Source organism: Dinoponera quadriceps, unplaced genomic scaffold (genome assembly GCF_001313825.1).
Source record: "Dinoponera quadriceps isolate SergipeBrazil2010 unplaced genomic scaffold, ASM131382v1 scaffold619, whole genome shotgun sequence".
Lineage (NCBI taxonomy): Eukaryota > Metazoa > Arthropoda > Insecta > Hymenoptera > Formicidae > Dinoponera > Dinoponera quadriceps.
The window spans coordinates 140,508-158,898 of NW_014554767.1; the positions used below are offsets into that span (position 1 = coordinate 140,508).

The following is an 18,391-nucleotide window of genomic DNA, read 5'->3' on the forward strand; positions in this document are numbered from 1 at the left end:
GACTGTATTATTAAAATTAAGTATATATATAAATATATGTTTAATATACATAACAATTAACAAAAAAAAGATCAAGGTAAGAACTGTCTTATGTCTATTTTTCCTATAATTTGCACCAGAAGTATTTACAACTTTTTAATCTAAAATTCAATAGTTTCTCATTGTAATTAATAATTTTATATTGTTATTTTCTTTTATTATCTTTTTTATTATTTTTGGACATTATAAATAATTACGTTAAAATCTAAAAAAATATTAACGATTTTTGCAACGTATATATTTTTTATAGTCGATCAAAGGTCAACCTTATCGAATTAAAATAATTTCGAATTGAAGACTTTATTATTAGCGAGATAAATATGTTACAAAAATAATACGTTCCAATAATTGACGTAGATGATCTTTCTCAAATCAAGTGTCATAGAATATCAATGATGGATTCAATTTTCGTTTTGTATTTTTATGTTTCATCAATGAACAGAATTTGGACGATGTATCATATGATTTGTCTTGATTTAGATCTGTGCAATGCTTATGAATATATTTTTAACAACTGCTCTACAATCGTTGCGTAATATTCTACTGAAAGTTAGCGACATTTTGCGGAAATCCAGATAAATAACTGTACACGTATGCGTGGGAAATCGACCAATTCACATCATTTTCGACTTGTCTCTTTGATGAATTGATTAATTTCTACGTGCGAAGCTTCATTTCTGCTATATAGATTCATCTGTTAATTTCCTCATTTCTGACATGTCAAATACATCGACGCCATTTTTTCCTACGTGTTAAAAGTATCAATATGAAGTACTGGACACCTATAGCGTAGTTTGCAATGGGCAGAAGGAATAAATTCATAAATAATGAGAAATTGACTAATCATTTTCGAATATAAAGAGAAAAGTCGATTATGATTGGTTAATTTTTTACTCTTACTTCTTATAAACATATTCCTATTGACCATTGTAGACCACGTTTATGAGTGTCCAGTACTAAGGACGAGTTCCACTTAACGCTCGAAACGACGTGAGCTTCATTCTATCTTTATTTAATATTCAGCGGGTAACAAAGATAGAAAGATTGCGAGTGTAAAGGATGCGTTTCACTTAACATTCCCAACAATCACGAGCATCATTCTATTCTTGTTTCTCTTCGATGTTAAACAAAGACAGAACGATACTCGCAATTGTTGCAAACATTAAGTGGAACCTGTCCTCAAACCTGTATTAGACTATGGATTGAAGATTGAGATTGAATTGAAATTTGACCAATCAGTGTAGAATTCACTAAATTTCACTAAACGAGTTTAATTAACTTTACACTGATTGGTTAGATTTAATTCAATCACAATCCCCAATCCATAGCCTGATACGGGCTTAAATGGAACCTGATGGCGCGGTCCCATGGTGTAAAACGTATACGCAATGCGGAATTGGCGAAACGCTCGTGATTGGTTCGATCTGTTTTACGTTCGTTCCGCCGATTCCCATTTCGATTTTATCCGCACTGATTACACAGAACTGTATGTGAACTTGTGTGTGTGTGTGTTTGTGTGTGTGTGTTAAAAACATTCCGAAAGTTCAACAGAGATACGTAAAAACATTATTAAAAACTGTAAATATTCAATAACAAATGGAATGTTAATTAAATAATTTTATATTAATGCAATATTATATTGAGTAATTATATATACAACTATATAATCCTACTATACAAAATATGAGTAGGGAAATTTGAGGTTATAATTGATTATTATTTGTTTATAACATAAAAATGTGGATTTTGTGGCTATATTCTCTCCAAAAGACTATAGTCGGTATTTATATGTCTTCTGCCCACAAGACGCGGCAATACTTGCCGCGCGGCAGAAATTCACGCGGTAGCCAATCAACATACCGTTTTTCGATAAGATTAGAAGTTTATTGGCTACCGTGCAAACTTCTGCCGCGCAGCAAACGTTGCCGCGTCCTGTGGGTAGAAGCCATTAGTCGAGTCTTATATATAAGGCCGTCTTAAGTTAATCTTCTGATACTACATGGCTTATTTCATTGGCTAGGAAGCATCTGGACATTGCAACCGGAACTGCGGCTGCATCTTGAGATGATCTTAAATATAAGATCTGACTATGAATATCGGCCTGTTATGATTTATAATTATAGAATTCATGAATTGTGACGCGTGTATGCATGTGTGTAATTCCAATCCATATGAGTTCGTGTTTCTACTGTCCCATGCAGCGAAAAACGCGGAAGCACAAATCTGTGCATGCTAATGATATATACTATTTCGATAGGTACAACGGAAGAATATGTTATAGAAGCAACCAATCAGCACACAATCTTGCGTGATAGAAAAGATTGAAATAACGCTGATTTATTGCTTCTATGACACATTCTCTATTCTGCAATTTCATTACGTGCAATTTCACCCTAAGGGAGAATTCCTTTCTTGAATTTATACTTTGACAGAAAAGCAGAAAAGTAGCAGCCAATCAGAACTCGCGCTGATAGTAAGCAGATAAAGCAGAAACTGTCGACTATCAGCGCGAATTCTGATTAGTTACTGCTTTTTTGCTTTTTTGTCAAGGTGTGAATTCTTCCTTAGTTCCGGTCTACAATAGTGTTTAAGCCTGAAGACTTAAGAAATTGACCAATCACAGTCGATTATTCTCTTCATATTTGACTGTGATTGGTCAATTTCTTACAGTTAATAGCTTAAAACATCTATTCTATTGGAGACTAGGACTTAAGTCAGCGACACACAATGCTTGTTTTCGATGCTTGTGTTAGATTGCTTGCTAGTTAGAAATAGTAAGTCTGTTCGTTTTCGCTGCACCGCTGAACTAGTGCAATAAGTTGAAGTGAGAAAATTTATACTTGTCTCGCTTCAACTTATTGCACTAGTTTAGCGGTTCAGCAAAAAGGAACAGACCAACTGCGTTCTGATTGGTGCATTTCCAAAAATGGATGACAATACACTAATCAAAATGTAGTATTTCTATCTAGCAAGCAATCCAACACAAAACAAGCATTGTGTGCTGCTTTAGACAAGGATAGAGCTATGTGAGACACTGGCATGTTCTTTCTCATTCCGTGGTTCACAAGAGAAAGGTGCGTGTTTCAGGTAGTACAGATTTCAGTGGTTTTATCAATAATCATTTCTTTCTTGAAAAGAAATAATTTATCTTCAATTATATAGACGAGCATAAACATGGAAATAGAACGTACAGATACTAAACAAAATCTTCCAATGGTGAACGTTAAACGGAAATCATCCAAAAAACGCCGTGCTAACGAGAGTCACATGGAGGTACTGTTTCAGATTACAAATTATGTTGAACAATATTGACTATTTTCAATTAAATAAAGCACTTATAGATTAGTATTTATTGCTCGCGAATAAATGATTAAATATATGAATGATAGAACAAATGATTAAATATATGATAGACCTAGAATAATAGTGCTTATTTAACTGTTGTTTTCTGAACGTAGCTATTGGGTGCAAAATTATCTAAAGAATATATATTTTTTACAGTGATAGTACTGTAGCAGGATTCTGTAACTTCTATCGACAACTATCGGTACGTGTCGTTGTAGCTTTTTTTGTTATGTTATACCTGTGCAACGACATATTCCTTGACCGACAGTTGTCGGTAGATGATTACAGAATACCGCTACTATTTACACATGTAATAAGTTTTGTTATTTGTTCTCTATATAATTCTATATTGCAATTATCTTTCCAGGTAGAGGTAGTTAATGGCATAGAAGGAAAAATAAATCAGCATACAACTAGTAAAAGAGCTAAGAATGCTACAGAACAAAGAAAGGTGGAATAATATTAAATAATATTAAAATCTATTTATTGTATCTAATAATTTCTTAATGTAATAGTATATTAAGGTTCAGAAGTGACCACTGTCATTGTTTAGTGACGTCAAAAATGAAAAAACCTGCCAACATTTTTTGCGTTATATTTTTAAATAAAAAAAAATACAAAATGACATCTGTAATCAAAATTCAGCAAACTTGTAAAATCAGATAAACACTTTTCTTTCACTCAATTAATAAATAGTCGTAAGATTAACATTGACAAAACCATGAGAAAAGAGACTGGAAAAGAAGATTCCATGACGAATTAATTTAGCGATTACTCCGGTGCCTTAACGCACTCATTTTTAATTATGAATTTGTATTGTAGGTTGCAGTGCCAGCTCATCGATACACACCTTTGAAGGAAAATTGGTTGAAGATATTTACACCTATTGTTGAGCATTTAAAATTACAAATACGCTTCAATATAAAAACAAGAAATGTAGAAATCAGAACTGCATCAGATACCCCAGATATTTCGAATCTTCAGAAAGCTGCTGATTTTGTAAAAGCATTTATTTCCGGATTTGAAGTGGAAGATGCTTTAGCTTTATTACGTTTGGATGATTTGTTTGTAGAGTCATTCGAAATACTGGATGTCAAACAGTCATTGAAGGGTGATCATTTATCTAGAGCCATTGGTAGATTAGCAGGCAAAGGTGGAAGAACAAAGTTTACTATCGAAAATGTAACAAAAACTCGAATTGTATTAGCCGATAGTAAGATACACATATTGGGTTCCCATCAGAATATACAACTAGCCCGTAGAGCGATATGTAATCTGATTTTGGGTAGCCCACCTTCCAAAGTTTATGGTCAGTTAAGAAATATAGCTAGCAGAGTATCAGGTCGATTATAATAAGTTATAAAATATATCATGTTGAACTTTATGTATATACATATATACAATTGCTTTTCTTTCATCTGTGTAACAGAAAGATGGTTTATGCTTAGTGTTCTGTATAAAACCAATGTATGTATGCGCGCGCACGTGTATGTGTGATGAATAATCGATTGCAAAAGCAACTTATTATAAAAAATGAGATGTGAGATTATAATTAGCGCAATTTTATAAATAACAGATTCATAAAAGTATTTGATATTTATATTTACGTGGCACTTTATTAAGAACTAATCTCCCGTCGTAACTGAGAGATGCAAATGTCCAGGGATCAGCGGATGACCATTCCACAGCATACACACTATCTTCATGCTCTTCGTATCTGCCTACAAGACCATCTTCCAATCTGGAATACCACAAATATATGAATTTCCCTATTTTGCTTGTGTTAATTAACTACAAGATACTATTACGCGTGTTTGTCCATTTACTTTTTTTTCCCGCAAGATTCTTCATTTTGCGAAGACTCTTCTTCAGCTGACACCATGTGTCCGAATGGTTCAGACGAAATAGATGCGATGCTGCATAATATTACTCTTGAGTCACTGCTAGATGTTAAAACAAGCTGATCGTGGAAACGATTGATTCTTATGTTCCACACCCAATGCGAGTGTTCCATACGTGACAGCACTGGTTCTGTTGGAAATCGAATGTCCCAAAATTTCATGTACCCATCATCACCACAGGTGGACAGAAAATATTGACGATTTGCATTAAAATCCAAATCCCTGGTAAATGAGTCAGATATTAGGTAGAAAGAAAAGATGGATTTAATTTCATGGAAGATTCACTCTTGTACTATTATTACCTAATGATTTGTGAATGTGCGGATAAAATAGACCAAGCAGAATTAGCTGGATTTCTAAAATCCCAGCCACGTACATTGTTTTCATTTAAGGTTATAAATTGATTAGCTCCATTGTGAGGATTCCATTTACCATTTGTAAATCGTGGCTGACCTTTACCTTCCAAAGTACTGGATGCCATAACCTGAATAGAATATGAAGGAATTATCAGATTACAGAATTCTTTCTTATTTAGCAGAAATAAATACAAAATAAAATTATAGAAATCTTAATCTTACAATTGAAGATATCAATACCTTTGGTGCTTCGTTTGACAAATCCCATAAAACAAAATTATTATCCACTACAGAAACAATTTTCTTACTATCCATAGGATGATAGGCAATAGTTTTAAGATCAATGCCATATAAAGTCGTATCAATATCTGCTAATTTATTAAGTTGCAAAACATCATCAGTGTATTCTCTTATTTCAGGAAATTGCCAAACAGCTCCTTTCATTTGGCAAATACCTTCCTCTAAAAAAAAATTAATGTTATTTGAATCATTTGTAAATATATTTTGCTTTATCATAAATCATAAAGTAAAATTACTAAACCATTTAGTCTATTTATTTTTTGGTCCCGATAATAAGAAGTACCTAAATATAAATAAATTAAATATATATAAGTAGACTTATTTACCATTCAAACTATTATAACACGTAATAAATACATCAGGTTCTGTTGGAGAAGCTTGTATGGACCAAATTTCTCCTATTGAATGCTGGAACACTTGAGTTTTTAAATGTCCCGTTTCTTCATTAAGTTCCACCAAGTGAACTTGGTTATTACTAAATTTTAAGGACTGCGTTCCTACTAGAAATCTTACGATATCAGTCTCAGCTGTTTGAGCTGACAATGCTCTAGTCTAAAATATAAAAGAAACATCATATATTTCTTGTATAGGATCTTAATTCACTTGGAACAACTGTTGTTGAACGGTAACAATTATTTACAATATTCAGCAGAATGTATATTATTTGTTAGCTGTATGAGAAGTTATGAAATGAAGCAGAATGTGATTTTTTAAATTCGCAATTTCATACTTGGAATTCGAGCCCGTATATGACAGGATTGTCATTTTCCATTTTTCAAATATTATGTTTCACCAAGATGCAAAATGTATTATTTCTCAAAATTCGCAGGAAAAGACGCTTAATTCTTATTTAGTTAACTAAGACCCTTAAGAGCCTTCGAGCTTGACAGATCCGCAAGAGAAACATACCACACCATATTATTTCCCGACTTGACGTTGAGTCGTACTGCGGCATCGTCAGGTGGCGCCAGACGATCCATCGATCATCACTCCACGAAGATAACGCACGAGTCGTCGACGCTCCGAGCGCCCCGACGTCAGGAAGGTTCTCGCTACCCACACCGAAATCTACACGTCCCTCCGTGTTCCACGGCAAGGTATTCCCCCACCAGTTCGTTGCGACGAGCGCAGCCGTTGATTCGCATCGCAAACGGATCAACGGAAGAGCGGGCAGTCGCGGGGGGACCGGTGGGGTTAGCGGATATATTATGTCAAAGCAATTCGTCGCCGCGTATCGATGAGCGCGATCCGCCGCAGACTCTTGCGCTCGCACGCGTCAGTACCGTCATCGTAGCCGTCGTCGTTATCGTCGTCGTTATCGTCGTCGCATCGATGCGCTTTTCCGCGTACGGTTCTCGCGTACAAACGCAGTGTCAGAGCGAGCGAGCGAGCGACGTCGTCGGCCGGATGCATTTTAAACGCGTATCTTTATCGTCGTTGGCCCGGACGTGAGAAGTCTGATTGTCCGACACGAAGCGAACTTCCCACGTTGTCGGCCGGACAGCCACGGACGAATGTGCGTTCCTCTTCACGTAGTCTTCGCGCGAAGAACGCACGCTTCGTCCCTCATAACCCTTTACCCGAAAGCGCCGCTATGCTGACGCTGCAGCATCAATTGTGAGTACCTGTTTCTCTTATCCTGTGTGTTCCGTCGTCGACCGGGAGAATAGTCGGCTATATCCGTCGATACACGCATACCACCTTCTCGTCGCGTGTCTACGCGTTCGGAGGTGTGCATACGGATGTACATATGTGTTGCACATATCGCGGCTGTCTCTTCTTTTTTTTTCCGCTTCCCAAGTGGCGGACTGCGCCGTCTTTTTTCCCTTCTTATCGTCCTGTTTTAAAGGTTAATCGCGGCCGATCACGCGGAGTCAACGCAAATGCTCCGCTTCTCGCTCTTCCTCCTCTCGTCGAAGAGGGTATTTCGTCGCTCGTGGCATCGAGGTTGAGATACTCAACGATCATCAGTGTAACGCGAGTCGCATCGCGATTAGCATCCGCGATATTTGCTCGCGCCCGGCAAATGGAACGTATCAGCTGTTGCTGAATATATTCGCATTTACTTTGCGCAGAACTCATTGTCTGGCTTTGCGTGATAGGTAGATAGAGTTAAAGCGAGGAAAAGCGAGTTATCGCGGAGAGATATTGTTTCTCGTCGTAGATTTATCGAGAGATCCCATCCTCAGAGGTAGTAAGAGTTACGTATGTAATTACGCGGTGTATGTTCGTAGACTGAGAAATACGCGTGTAGAAGAGACTAATCGCGCAAAAATATAACAAAAGCTATCTAAATACGCTTAAATACACCTGATAGTTGGTTCGATGGATTTTTAATCTTAAAATGTCACGTTATCGAGCGACTAATGTTCGCTCGACATCTCGTTATCGCTCATCGCCGATATTGATTTACGCGCGTCGGAACTTGAATAGTTAATCATTCATCATAATTTGGAAATATCCTGATAACGAATAATTATTGTTGAGAAATCTAACTCTAAATTTCCCGAGAAGCCGGCCAACGACCGAAACGAAACACAAAAGATATAGTCACGATACTCTGTATAAGTTACGTCGTAGAGGTTTGCGTGTGGGAATTATCGAAAATAGAAGAGACATTGTGAGGAAGCTACGACGCGGCATGCTACGTTGCGATGAAACTTCGCTATTTCGATTCATATATTTAGGTTCATTTAGATATATTCGACATTATCTGTGTCTGATGTGGGAACCAGCAGCATGACTTCAAAGTCCATATTTATTCGTCACAAACTACGTATTATCCAATTGCTTCTAATTGAACGATACATTTGGCTCATCTATATGAAACGGCATTCTACGAATGCCGCGATTCAATTGCGACTTGTGTACTTATAACAGAATGTTGTATGAGCGCACTTCGTTTTTCATGCGTGCGACCGACCTGAAAATGCGTACGAATTGTGAAACATGCATATTAACCAAATGTGGAAAGGAAAAAAAAATATTCGAAAACCTTACGGTGTATATAGTCGTCTTGGAACTATTCATTTTAAAAGAGGTTTAATATAACACTATATCACGACAATACAATGCCATATGACGACTTATCCTAATACCAGATTTTAATTCTAACGGGTTCCAACGGATTCTAATTCTAACGCGCTTCGCTCCGTTTGAGTAAGCCAATTATTTTCCACTTACAGAAAGTTCACTTACTCCTATTATACGAATTCTAATCGCGGATTTTTATTTCAAAAGAGACCCTCCACTGCATCTTGGCGGGTCGATTTTTTTTAAATTGCAAATATTTATTATCGTACTAATTTGCGCGGATCATTTGATACGCGTACTGACTGGTAGTATTATCAGCGTTTGAATATTCTATTCAAATTTATATTCATTTTTATTATCTTGATTTTTCGGCGATATATATACAGAGAAAAAGGTTTCTTTAGATTTACGTGTTTGTTTAACTTGGTTTAATATAAACAACATAATTTAATATGAAATATTTTATTTGAATGAAAATATTGTTTCACTAAAGTAAATCATGTTGTTTGATAGAAAAACAGTATTATTTTGAGGAAGTAATATTTAGTTTTAAAAAGTTTGGCAGTAACAAAATTTATTTTCTTGTATATTAAATATTATCTCATTGAAGCAAAGAAGTTCTTTAATATTTTTCTAACAAATTTTTTTCGACGTGAAAAAACATCTGGTTTGCATTAGCCAGTAAGGGAACAACCAGGTGCATTTTGGTCGGAGAAAACAGAATTTCTGGTTATAAGAACCATATTGGAGTCATAAGAACCAAAAATTTTGTTTCCTTCAACCAAAACGCACTAATTAATGCAACCAGACTTTTTTTCCATGTAATGTTAATTCTTTCAAATAATTTATTGTTTGTGATAACCATTGTAATGTTTGGATGAGAATTTGAAAGATACATGTTATTTGACGTAAAGATATTTATTACTTCAAAAACCAAGCGATCCTGTTTGTTGAATCAAACATACGTTTGTTCGTTCCATTTCAAAAGACAAATTTGTTTCAATTAAAAAAAATTATATTAAATTTAAAGAAATTTTTGTCTCTTGTGTAAATGATGACGAAGCCGATGCGATATATGTCTTTTATGCATATCGTACCAATAAAGTACGCTATCGTTTACATGCATAGTTAAAATTGAGATAGTTTAATAGAAAGTTACTATTTTGCACGCGTATCGCTGTAAACAAACACCTTATCATTTTATCGTTTTCGAACCGACATTCCCTCTGCAACAACCTGGATCGCATCACCTTTTAGGCTATGTTCATATATTTATTGCCCAATACTAGAAATCTATAATTCATCTTACATACATTATAAATTTTTAGTATACTGGCAACGAATATACGAACACACACAGAGAACCCATTTAATTGAATCAACTAAATTCTTGTTTGACTATGGGCAAACAAATTTTTTGGTTGTAATAACCAAAGTTTGGTTATCTATACTGAAGGTTTGGTTCCCTGAAGTTTCTTGTTCTCTGAAGAAAGAGGTTGCAAAAAACCAAACCTTTGGTTCAGAGAACTAAACCTTGGTTCTTATAACCAAAAAATTTGTTTGCCCATAGTCAAACAAGAATTTAGTTGATTCAACTAAATGGATTTCTCAGTACAGTAGCTACAGTATAGTAGCTACATAGCTGCGAAATCTACACTCGTATCATCAATTGAAATGCCAATACGAGCTATCATCGATGCTACCAATTCGGACGCGATAAGGAGCGTTTTGTAAATCGATTTCATGGCACGCGAATGAACTAGCAAGTGAGTGAACGAGCGAGCAAGCGAGCGGGGAGTCTCGATGATCGCACGGAGACGAGCGATGTTCGCGATAACACGTTCGGATTCATTGCTTACGCGCTCCCGTTTCGGTTACCGTCTCACTTAAATATTCATATTACTCTGTGGATTCGAGTTAATTGAACTATTAGACGTCTCCGTCTTGCCCCGTCTCATCGTCGCCGTCCAACGTTGGCGTCGCACCGCCGTCACCGTCGCTTATGGCAAATTCAATCATCCGCACTACACCGGCTCGGTGAATACTAAAAGCTATTATACACGAGACGGTTATTTAAGTAAAAAAGCATATAAACATTTTGAAAGTAAATACCTAACAATGATATTATCACGTTATTTAGCAGGACATACGTTAATTATCATTTCTACGTCAAGATGTGCTTATTTTATGCCGCTGTATTTGGATATTTTATACGCAGCGGCTTTTAGCGTGCACTAATCCGGTATAGTGCGGGTGATCGGATTCGCTATTAATTCCTAACAAAGCCTGCACCGATGTCTGCGTTTGGAAAAAGAAGAGATACGTTTGTAATATATCGTCTAAATTACATACGATATACATAATATATTGTACATAACATACATGGTACGTTAAATTAAGATGCAAAAGTTCGCTTCGTTTTTTAGTCAGTTTTTTCTTTGCTCAGAAATTCCAGAATTTCTACGAGCGCGGGATCATGCAGCTACTGGAGAGAGAACAGACCATCGAAAAAGTACACATTCGGTACACATTCAATCAATTAATTGTATCTTAAAATAAGTAAATGTGATATGTATATTTTGATTAAAGAACGGAACGAACTTCTGCGTTAATCCACATACAGAATACTTTCCATTTAGTAACGCAAGTCGACACAAATATCACTCTACACAGTAAAAAAATATCTTGTATTTACGTTAAAATCGGTCCTTGTCAAAATTTCTGAGTTAATTTTTTAACATATTCATGTGTTAATTTAACACATTTACATATGTTATCTCAATATTTTATGTTAATTTAACACATTTACATATGTTATCTCAATATTTTATGTTGAGCCGATATTCAACATGAGCAAAATGTTAAAATAACGCATTTTAGTATCGATGAACATATTACGGGTATTAATTTTGTGTTAATTTTTGAAATAATATTTGTGTCACTTCTCATATTCATCTTGTATTAAATTAACACAAAAATTTATGTGGACCTTTTTGGGACATGTGAAGTATGTTAAATTTAACACAAAATTTCTTACTGTTTATCTTTGTTATTCATTGAATACGGAAAACAAAGACAAAATTATGCTTGTGTCAATAAATGGAAAGCAACCATATAATGACGTCATTTAAATACATAATGTTCTTCGTCGCAATAGAAACTACTTAAGATATATTCTCGAGGACAGAACGATCTTTCGAGTTTTCTCCTGTGTATAATGGAATCTAACTCACGGTGATATCGACGAAGAGAGTTCTGAAGGAAGCAAATGAATGAAGATTATTATTCTGCTCGCGATTGCAGTGGGGATACGTTATATCTGCCGCGATTAGAAACTTCGATTGGAAACGTATGCTACGTATAAACGGGCTCCTCGCGTTTCTTGATCCATCGGTCTACCCACACAGCCACAATTAATGTACTGGCGGTGAACGCGCTTTAAATCTCGAGTTTCACTTTAATCAATAGTGTCGTGTGTTACACGCGGAAAGTTCTTACGATTGCTGATCGTACTCGACAGAGCGCGCCCGCAGGACGCTCATCGGGTTTCGAAGCAAAGTGCACCGCGAAGTGTACCTTTAACTTTAGTCCGGGCCTCATGCTTCTCTCGACAGGACATCCCTAAACCTTGATAAAATTTGTCTCCCTCTCGAATCCTTATTCCTGTTCTTTATCTCGAGCTTTTCGTGCAATTTATCTCCAATGAACGCGAGATAATTGTTTCTGATTTGACATTATGTCGTGGTGCCGTTTGCTTCTCACCTATTTTTCGTTTTCTCACTGTCGCATCCTGGGATAATATAAATAATATTCTTTTCCATTCTTACCGTTCAATGCGATACACCCGGAATTATGACGCCTAAGTAGCAATCGGAATTTTTCAAAATAATTTATCGGGCTTTCGATTAGAGATGACGAATCAACGGTTTCTTGTCGCTTATAGATTTTCAAAGGTGTTACGCCAATATCTTTTAAATTAGTTAGCTTCACTAATTGGTTTTCACGGCCGGGTCAAACGAAATGTCACGTCTCTCGATGTCGATTGAGAGGTCCGATCAAAAATAGAAATATTACCCGCGCGTCGGGCGAAGTATCAAGTAGAAAACCATTTTCTATTTTCGCAGGATGCCACTTGTAGCTCGCTATAATTCCGATATCTCGGAAACTGGAGCGCGATTCGGAGAGGCTTCTTCTCTCAAATTAAGCATCGATCATTTTGACCAGAACGCCGTAACTTCTGTTCGCGAGCGAAAATCGCGCGCATCGTTGATTAATGTTCCCGAGAATCAATTTCATTATCTGCCGAAAGGAGCTGAATTTGCGCGTGATAACGTAACGCTTCGTAGAGATGACTTCACTCTTTGTTAGGGAGATAGATAGGTAGATGGATAAAGACGAGGGAAGAGAGAGAGAGAGAGAGAGAGAGAGGACCTTGGCATTAGCCTTTAATCGAGCGCAAAATATGGCCGCGCATTATCCTGGCATCTTACTCTTTATACGCCACAGATAGTGATTCTCACATGAAGAGAACGTGCGAGTAGGAGAACCGCTAGCTCTTAAACAAGGTGCATCCCACCTACGCGCTTCGATACGCATGTACACGCTGATTACGGTATACCTATTATTGTTATGTGTTGTTCACTACGAGGCATTAAAAATGGTTCAGCATGGAAACTTATACGCGATTATTTTCCTTTTTTCTTTTTTTCTATGTACGCACGGCCGGAAGCACGCCGATGGTCACGTAAGATTTCGAATATGACCGACTTTTGTATTAATGCGTTCTCCTAATTACGTCCGTAATATCGACACGGTCACGTGTGCACGGTTGCGACTCGGGAATTGTGATTTCCCTCCGGTTCCAAAGTCCTCCTTGTCCTCCTTCGATGTTCTTTCCTTGGACGTGCGCAATAGTCGACGATCGGCATTACACCTTGATGTGTCTCCCTGACGTGTTCGTAAAAAGCAGCCGGTTATTAAAATGTACGTTTATTGTATCATGTACCTTTCAACTCGACATATTTATCATTTCTTTCGCGTTACTTTGATAACATGTCTAAATGTAAGTGTAAGCTGCCGTCTATAATTTGTTAAGGGCCAAAGCACAGGTTTCTGCTAAATGCAGAAGGCATAAGAGAGCTACACTAAATTATATCGAAAGAAGGATTTGGTAATAAATATTAAAATTTGGTGTATATTTGCCGACCAAATAGTTAATTATTGTAAATAATTTATTTTCATATACTGTATGTACTGTATGTACAATACTGTAGTTCCGTATATATTTAGTATACGGAATTAAACTATTTGGTTGCAATAATGAAATATTTGATCGACAAATATTCACCAAATTTTAGTACTTATTACCAAATTCTTCTTTCACTATACCAATTAAAATTCTTCATTTCTATCCCCAGAATGGAAATGAAGGACTTCGATTGGCTGGCTCCGATTGGATTTTATATCTTATGCGTTATACAAAGATCTGCGTTCTTAATTCAGAATTTTTTAACTAATTATCTCCCCTCTCCCCCCTTCTCTTATTGTAGTATCAAAGAGGAAGTTTGCTACAAAATAGAAAATTATATTTCATTGTTAAAGCCGATACTTATATGAAGGCCTGCTTGATAAACTAACCGGAGCGGTGTTTGATCGTCGGAAACGCGGAAAGGATTAGGCGGTGATACATTTGCAATAGACTGAATCTGTTTACCGTAACTCTGAATAATAACGATAACACAGGCCGACAAAACATTTTACCAGAAACCGAAATATACTATCCCGAAGGTTTTTGACTCGCTGAATTCAAATCTGGCCTCAGAAATGCTCGTTTGGCTCAGGTTTCCGAAATATTATAACCTAAAAGTGCAAAAAACGCGATTTTAGCCTATATTTGAGGTCATGCAGCATGGAGAAAACTTTCTTTTTCAAAAAACTGTTCAAAGTATCTCAAAGTATAGGTCTCAATCTTTCAAATGCCGTTGAGTTTGCTCAAATATCTGTTTTTGTCAGCGATATATGCTATTTAAAAAATTTCAAATTACATGAATTTAAATTCCTGTGTAATCCACGTCGGGTCCGTTTCCTCGCATAATCGATACCCGAGTAACGTTCGGAACATTCGGAAAAACGACGTTCAATACCGATCCGAAACTTCAGAGGAGGGAAGAACAGCTGGCTTTCCAACGATATGCTTCGCTGACACCGTTGCGCGCGTGTAAATTGCACCGCAGATGCTGCCTCTAGTAGTATATCCGCGCATATTGTACCCACTTAAAAATAATCTGAATCTCCATCGGCGGCTCGCCCCTGTTTATTAACGTTTCGCACCACTGATATCGGTTCCGCATCCGGCACTCAGAGCTACGAGCAGTTGAAGTATCGATCTAGTCCGAATATTCGTCGCGAAAATTCGAACGACTCGCCGGGTCCGTACTGCCGGGTCCTTACCGTTTTTCCATGCGCGAAACATAAAACCGATATTGACGAGAAAAAATATCTAAAAAATCAATAGATTCCATAGTCTTCGAGAAATCTTACAAACTAATTTTAAAAATACGGTTTTAAATATAAAGTTTTAAAAGCTCGGAAAAAACAAGTTTTACCCTATTTCTCCGCGGATTTCTTCACGGTTTCTGTTTCAAAGGTACAAAAATTCGCTTAGAAGAATTCGTATGTGTTGTTCGTTTGCAACTTCCCGAGTTGAAATTTCAGTTGTACATTGAATATCCATTTAGTTCTATATATTAAGTCTTCAAAGGTCTTCTATTGTGCTCTCTTTGATGCTATAAATGGGAAATTATTTCCGTTTTTCCATTTGAAAACATAGTGTAGAATTTAAAAATTTCTCCTGGGAAGTCTAAATTCTTTTTGTAGTGTCAAAGGAGCATTATTAATGCTCCTTTGATGCTACAAATGGAAAGTTATTTCCCACTTCTCCACTTGAAGATATAATGTTGAATTAAGTAAACTTAATGTAGGATTAAAATTTCGACTCGACTACATTTACTTTCATCCGTGAAGAAGATACGGAACCAAAAAACCCGTGAAAAAAACGGATTTTACTCGAAAAAAAAAAAAAATATTAGGAGTACAAATTAGTTTGGTCCGTTTTCAAAAGATGGCTCTGGCTGTTATGAATGTTTCATAGTGACAGCTGCTTTCGGTGGCTTCAGAGAGGTTAGACATCTGTCAATAATATTCAGTTTATATCGCTTTGAGTTTCATACAAAACCCCTGTTTTTAACCATGTTGAATATGTCAAATTTTGTGTTAACTAAGCAGCATTTGCGGGAGGTTTTAGTTTTCTGCTTTAATTGGAAGAAAAGTGCAGCTGAAACGCATCGAATGCTTGTAGAAGTTTATGGTGACAATGCTCCAACTGATAAATCATGTAGGGAATGGTTTCGACGTTTCAAGAATGGTGATTTCAGCGTTGAAGACAAGTCTCGCTCTGGACAGCCAAAAAAATTCGAATACAAAAAATTGGGGGCATTACTCGATGAAGATCCAAGTTAAACGCAAGAGGAACTTGCAGAATCATTAGGAGTTACGCAACAAGCAGTTTCCATACGAGAAAAACGGCCGGAATACGAGCAAAGACATGACAGAGTTATTCTTCTGCATGATAACGCTCGGCCTCATGTCGCAAAAGTTGTAAAAAATTATTTGGAAACGCAAGGACATTGCTTTTTCTGATTACTGATTGTTCCGACGGATGCAGCACGATTTGGCAGGTCACCGATTCACTTCTTTCGCAGAAATCGAAAATTGGCTCCTAACTTGGATCGCCTCAAAAGACGAGACATTTTTTCGAGATGGAATTCGAAAATTGCCTGAGAGGTGGGAAAAAGTAGTAGCCAGCGATGGACAATACTTTGATTAATCTGTTCATTCATTTTGTTCTGAAATAAATGGATTTTTGTCCACAGAAAAACGGACCGAACTAATTTGTACTCCCAATATATAGTTTCAAGGGAGACACAAGTTTCAAGTTGTCAATACGACGTTACTGCACAACTATTATTTTTTTATTTTTCTTTGTACTTATATGTTATGAATATGCTAAGTTGCAATTCTATACGTTACGGAGAGTTTTTTCAAAAAAAGTTCCGGAATATAACATTTTTCGAGAGCCAAACATAAAAGATCCTTTCGTTCGACGTTAATTATGTCGAAATGGGCAGGTCTTTGCGACACGCATTCGTCTACGTCGATGCATAAGCGCGCAATCACATCGGGTGCCCAGGAGACGAGGCCGTGACATTTTCCGTACCGGTTTTCCACGACGGTCTTTTGTATGAGCCGTACGAACGTTTTAAAACACGGGAGATACGGCTGGCTGTGTTCCCGGTACACTTTGTGAAAACATTTTGAGGGCAAAGCTGCGGTAGAGGCGACGGAGGTGGCTTCGAAGCCCGACGGAATCGTGCATCCCACAGTCCGGAAAAAACGTTACCGAGTCCTAAACTCGATCGAGAATTTGTGAAAAGCACACACGAGGACCTGCGAAGTTAACGCTCCAAAAATGCGAAGTTTTATAAAATTCCCGCGACATTTGTTTGTTCATACTTGTTTATAAAAAAATTATTTTGGTCCATCCCATAAAACACCCGGCTGAAAAATTTAACCAATTTTGATAGCAGCACCCTCATGAGTATTTTTCTTGATGCAAATTTCACAGACATGCGAGCGATGTCAAGATGATCGTTGCAATGTTTAATATATCTTATAGTTTTGAAGGCTCGGAGAAAACCAGGTTTTTCCCATTTTTCCGCGGATTTCTTGGGTTTCTGCCCAAGGATATAAGAATTCATTTAGAAAAATTCATGTATTATATTCGGTTAAAACCTACCCATATTTACTTTTTACCGTAAAAAACTATATATACAAGAAACCGAAAAAATCCGAGGAAAAACCCGGCTTTTTCCTGAACCTTCAAAACTATAATATTTCTGCTAGTAGCATAGCTATAATTTCGGAATTTATGATGCACGATAATTAACGAGTCATGATATACCGGGATGAGAAAACTAGAGAAAATAGCATTTTTTAAAATATGCAATAACATACAATAATAGAAAAAAAATAAAATGTGCAATAAGAATAATAAATATATCTTTTTATGCTCTGATGTTTGCAAAGAACACACATGAAAGAATCCAAGATAAAGATAAGTGTAAGGTGAAGAACAAGGATGTCACGGTATCAGAGAATAAAGCTGATCATGGTCATTGGAAGGACAATCTGATCGATCGGTTGATAGGAGATGCATCACGAAAATAAGGGATCTCCCAAGTCGGTCGGCAAATTACTAGGAAAATTTATTTTGAAGCGTTATTCGTAATTGTTATTCGCGTAATTATTCCATTTCCTATTATTATTTACATTATAATTTATCTACGTATTTTATGTTGC

The 18,391-nt window shown here is 36.6% G+C and overlaps 3 protein-coding genes across 5 annotated transcripts in view; 2 read left to right on the forward strand and 1 right to left on the reverse strand.

Moving 5' to 3' along the window:
- Positions 1 to 3,019: 3,019 nt before the first annotated feature.
- LOC106741696 (RNA-binding protein pno1) lies at positions 3,020 to 4,984 on the forward strand. Of its 2 annotated transcripts, none has more exons than XM_014613949.1 (4): positions 3,020 to 3,126; positions 3,202 to 3,312; positions 3,752 to 3,835; positions 4,207 to 4,984. In XM_014613949.1, the coding sequence occupies exons 1-4, from the start codon at positions 3,079 to 3,081 to the stop codon at positions 4,735 to 4,737; spliced, it is 774 nt and encodes a 257-aa protein (XP_014469435.1). In that variant the 5' UTR covers positions 3,020 to 3,078; the 3' UTR covers positions 4,738 to 4,984. The 2 variants fall into 2 exon arrangements, with proteins under 2 accessions (XP_014469435.1, XP_014469436.1); XM_014613950.1 differs by having other exon boundaries at positions 3,024 to 3,113.
- On the reverse strand, positions 4,938 to 6,904 carry LOC106741695 (protein TSSC1). The gene is made up of 6 exons (XM_014613948.1): positions 6,672 to 6,904; positions 6,268 to 6,493; positions 5,882 to 6,102; positions 5,588 to 5,769; positions 5,211 to 5,507; positions 4,938 to 5,125 (listed from the first exon to the last, which is right to left on the reverse strand). The coding sequence occupies exons 1-6, from the start codon at positions 6,711 to 6,713 to the stop codon at positions 4,963 to 4,965; spliced, it is 1,131 nt and encodes a 376-aa protein (XP_014469434.1). The 5' UTR covers positions 6,714 to 6,904; the 3' UTR covers positions 4,938 to 4,962.
- A 188-nt stretch (positions 6,905 to 7,092) lies between these two features.
- Positions 7,093 to 18,391, forward strand: part of LOC106741714 — a 36,905-nt gene continuing 25,606 nt past the window's right edge. For both annotated transcript variants that reach the window (XM_014613988.1, XM_014613989.1), the window contains exon 1: positions 7,093 to 7,558. The gene's annotated coding sequence lies outside the window, so the exon portion shown is untranslated. The remainder of the gene's footprint in view (positions 7,559 to 18,391) is intronic.

Coding starts and splice junctions, on each gene's coding strand:
- LOC106741695 (XM_014613948.1), bottom strand. CDS start 6,713: ATGGAAAATGACAATCCTGTCATATACGGGCTCGAATTCCAA. Junction 6,103..6,267: donor GTGTTATAATAGTTTGAATG/GTAAATAAGTCT, acceptor ATTTTTTTTTAG/AGGAAGGTATTTGCCAAATG. Junction 5,126..5,210: donor GAATCTTGCGGGAAAAAAAA/GTAAATGGACAA, acceptor GTGGTATTCCAG/ATTGGAAGATGGTCTTGTAG.
- LOC106741696 (XM_014613949.1), top strand. CDS start 3,079: ATGTTCTTTCTCATTCCGTGGTTCACAAGAGAAAGGTGCGTGTTTCAG. Junction 3,127..3,201: donor GAGAAAGGTGCGTGTTTCAG/GTAGTACAGATT, acceptor TCAATTATATAG/ACGAGCATAAACATGGAAAT. Junction 3,836..4,206: donor ATGCTACAGAACAAAGAAAG/GTGGAATAATAT, acceptor TTTGTATTGTAG/GTTGCAGTGCCAGCTCATCG.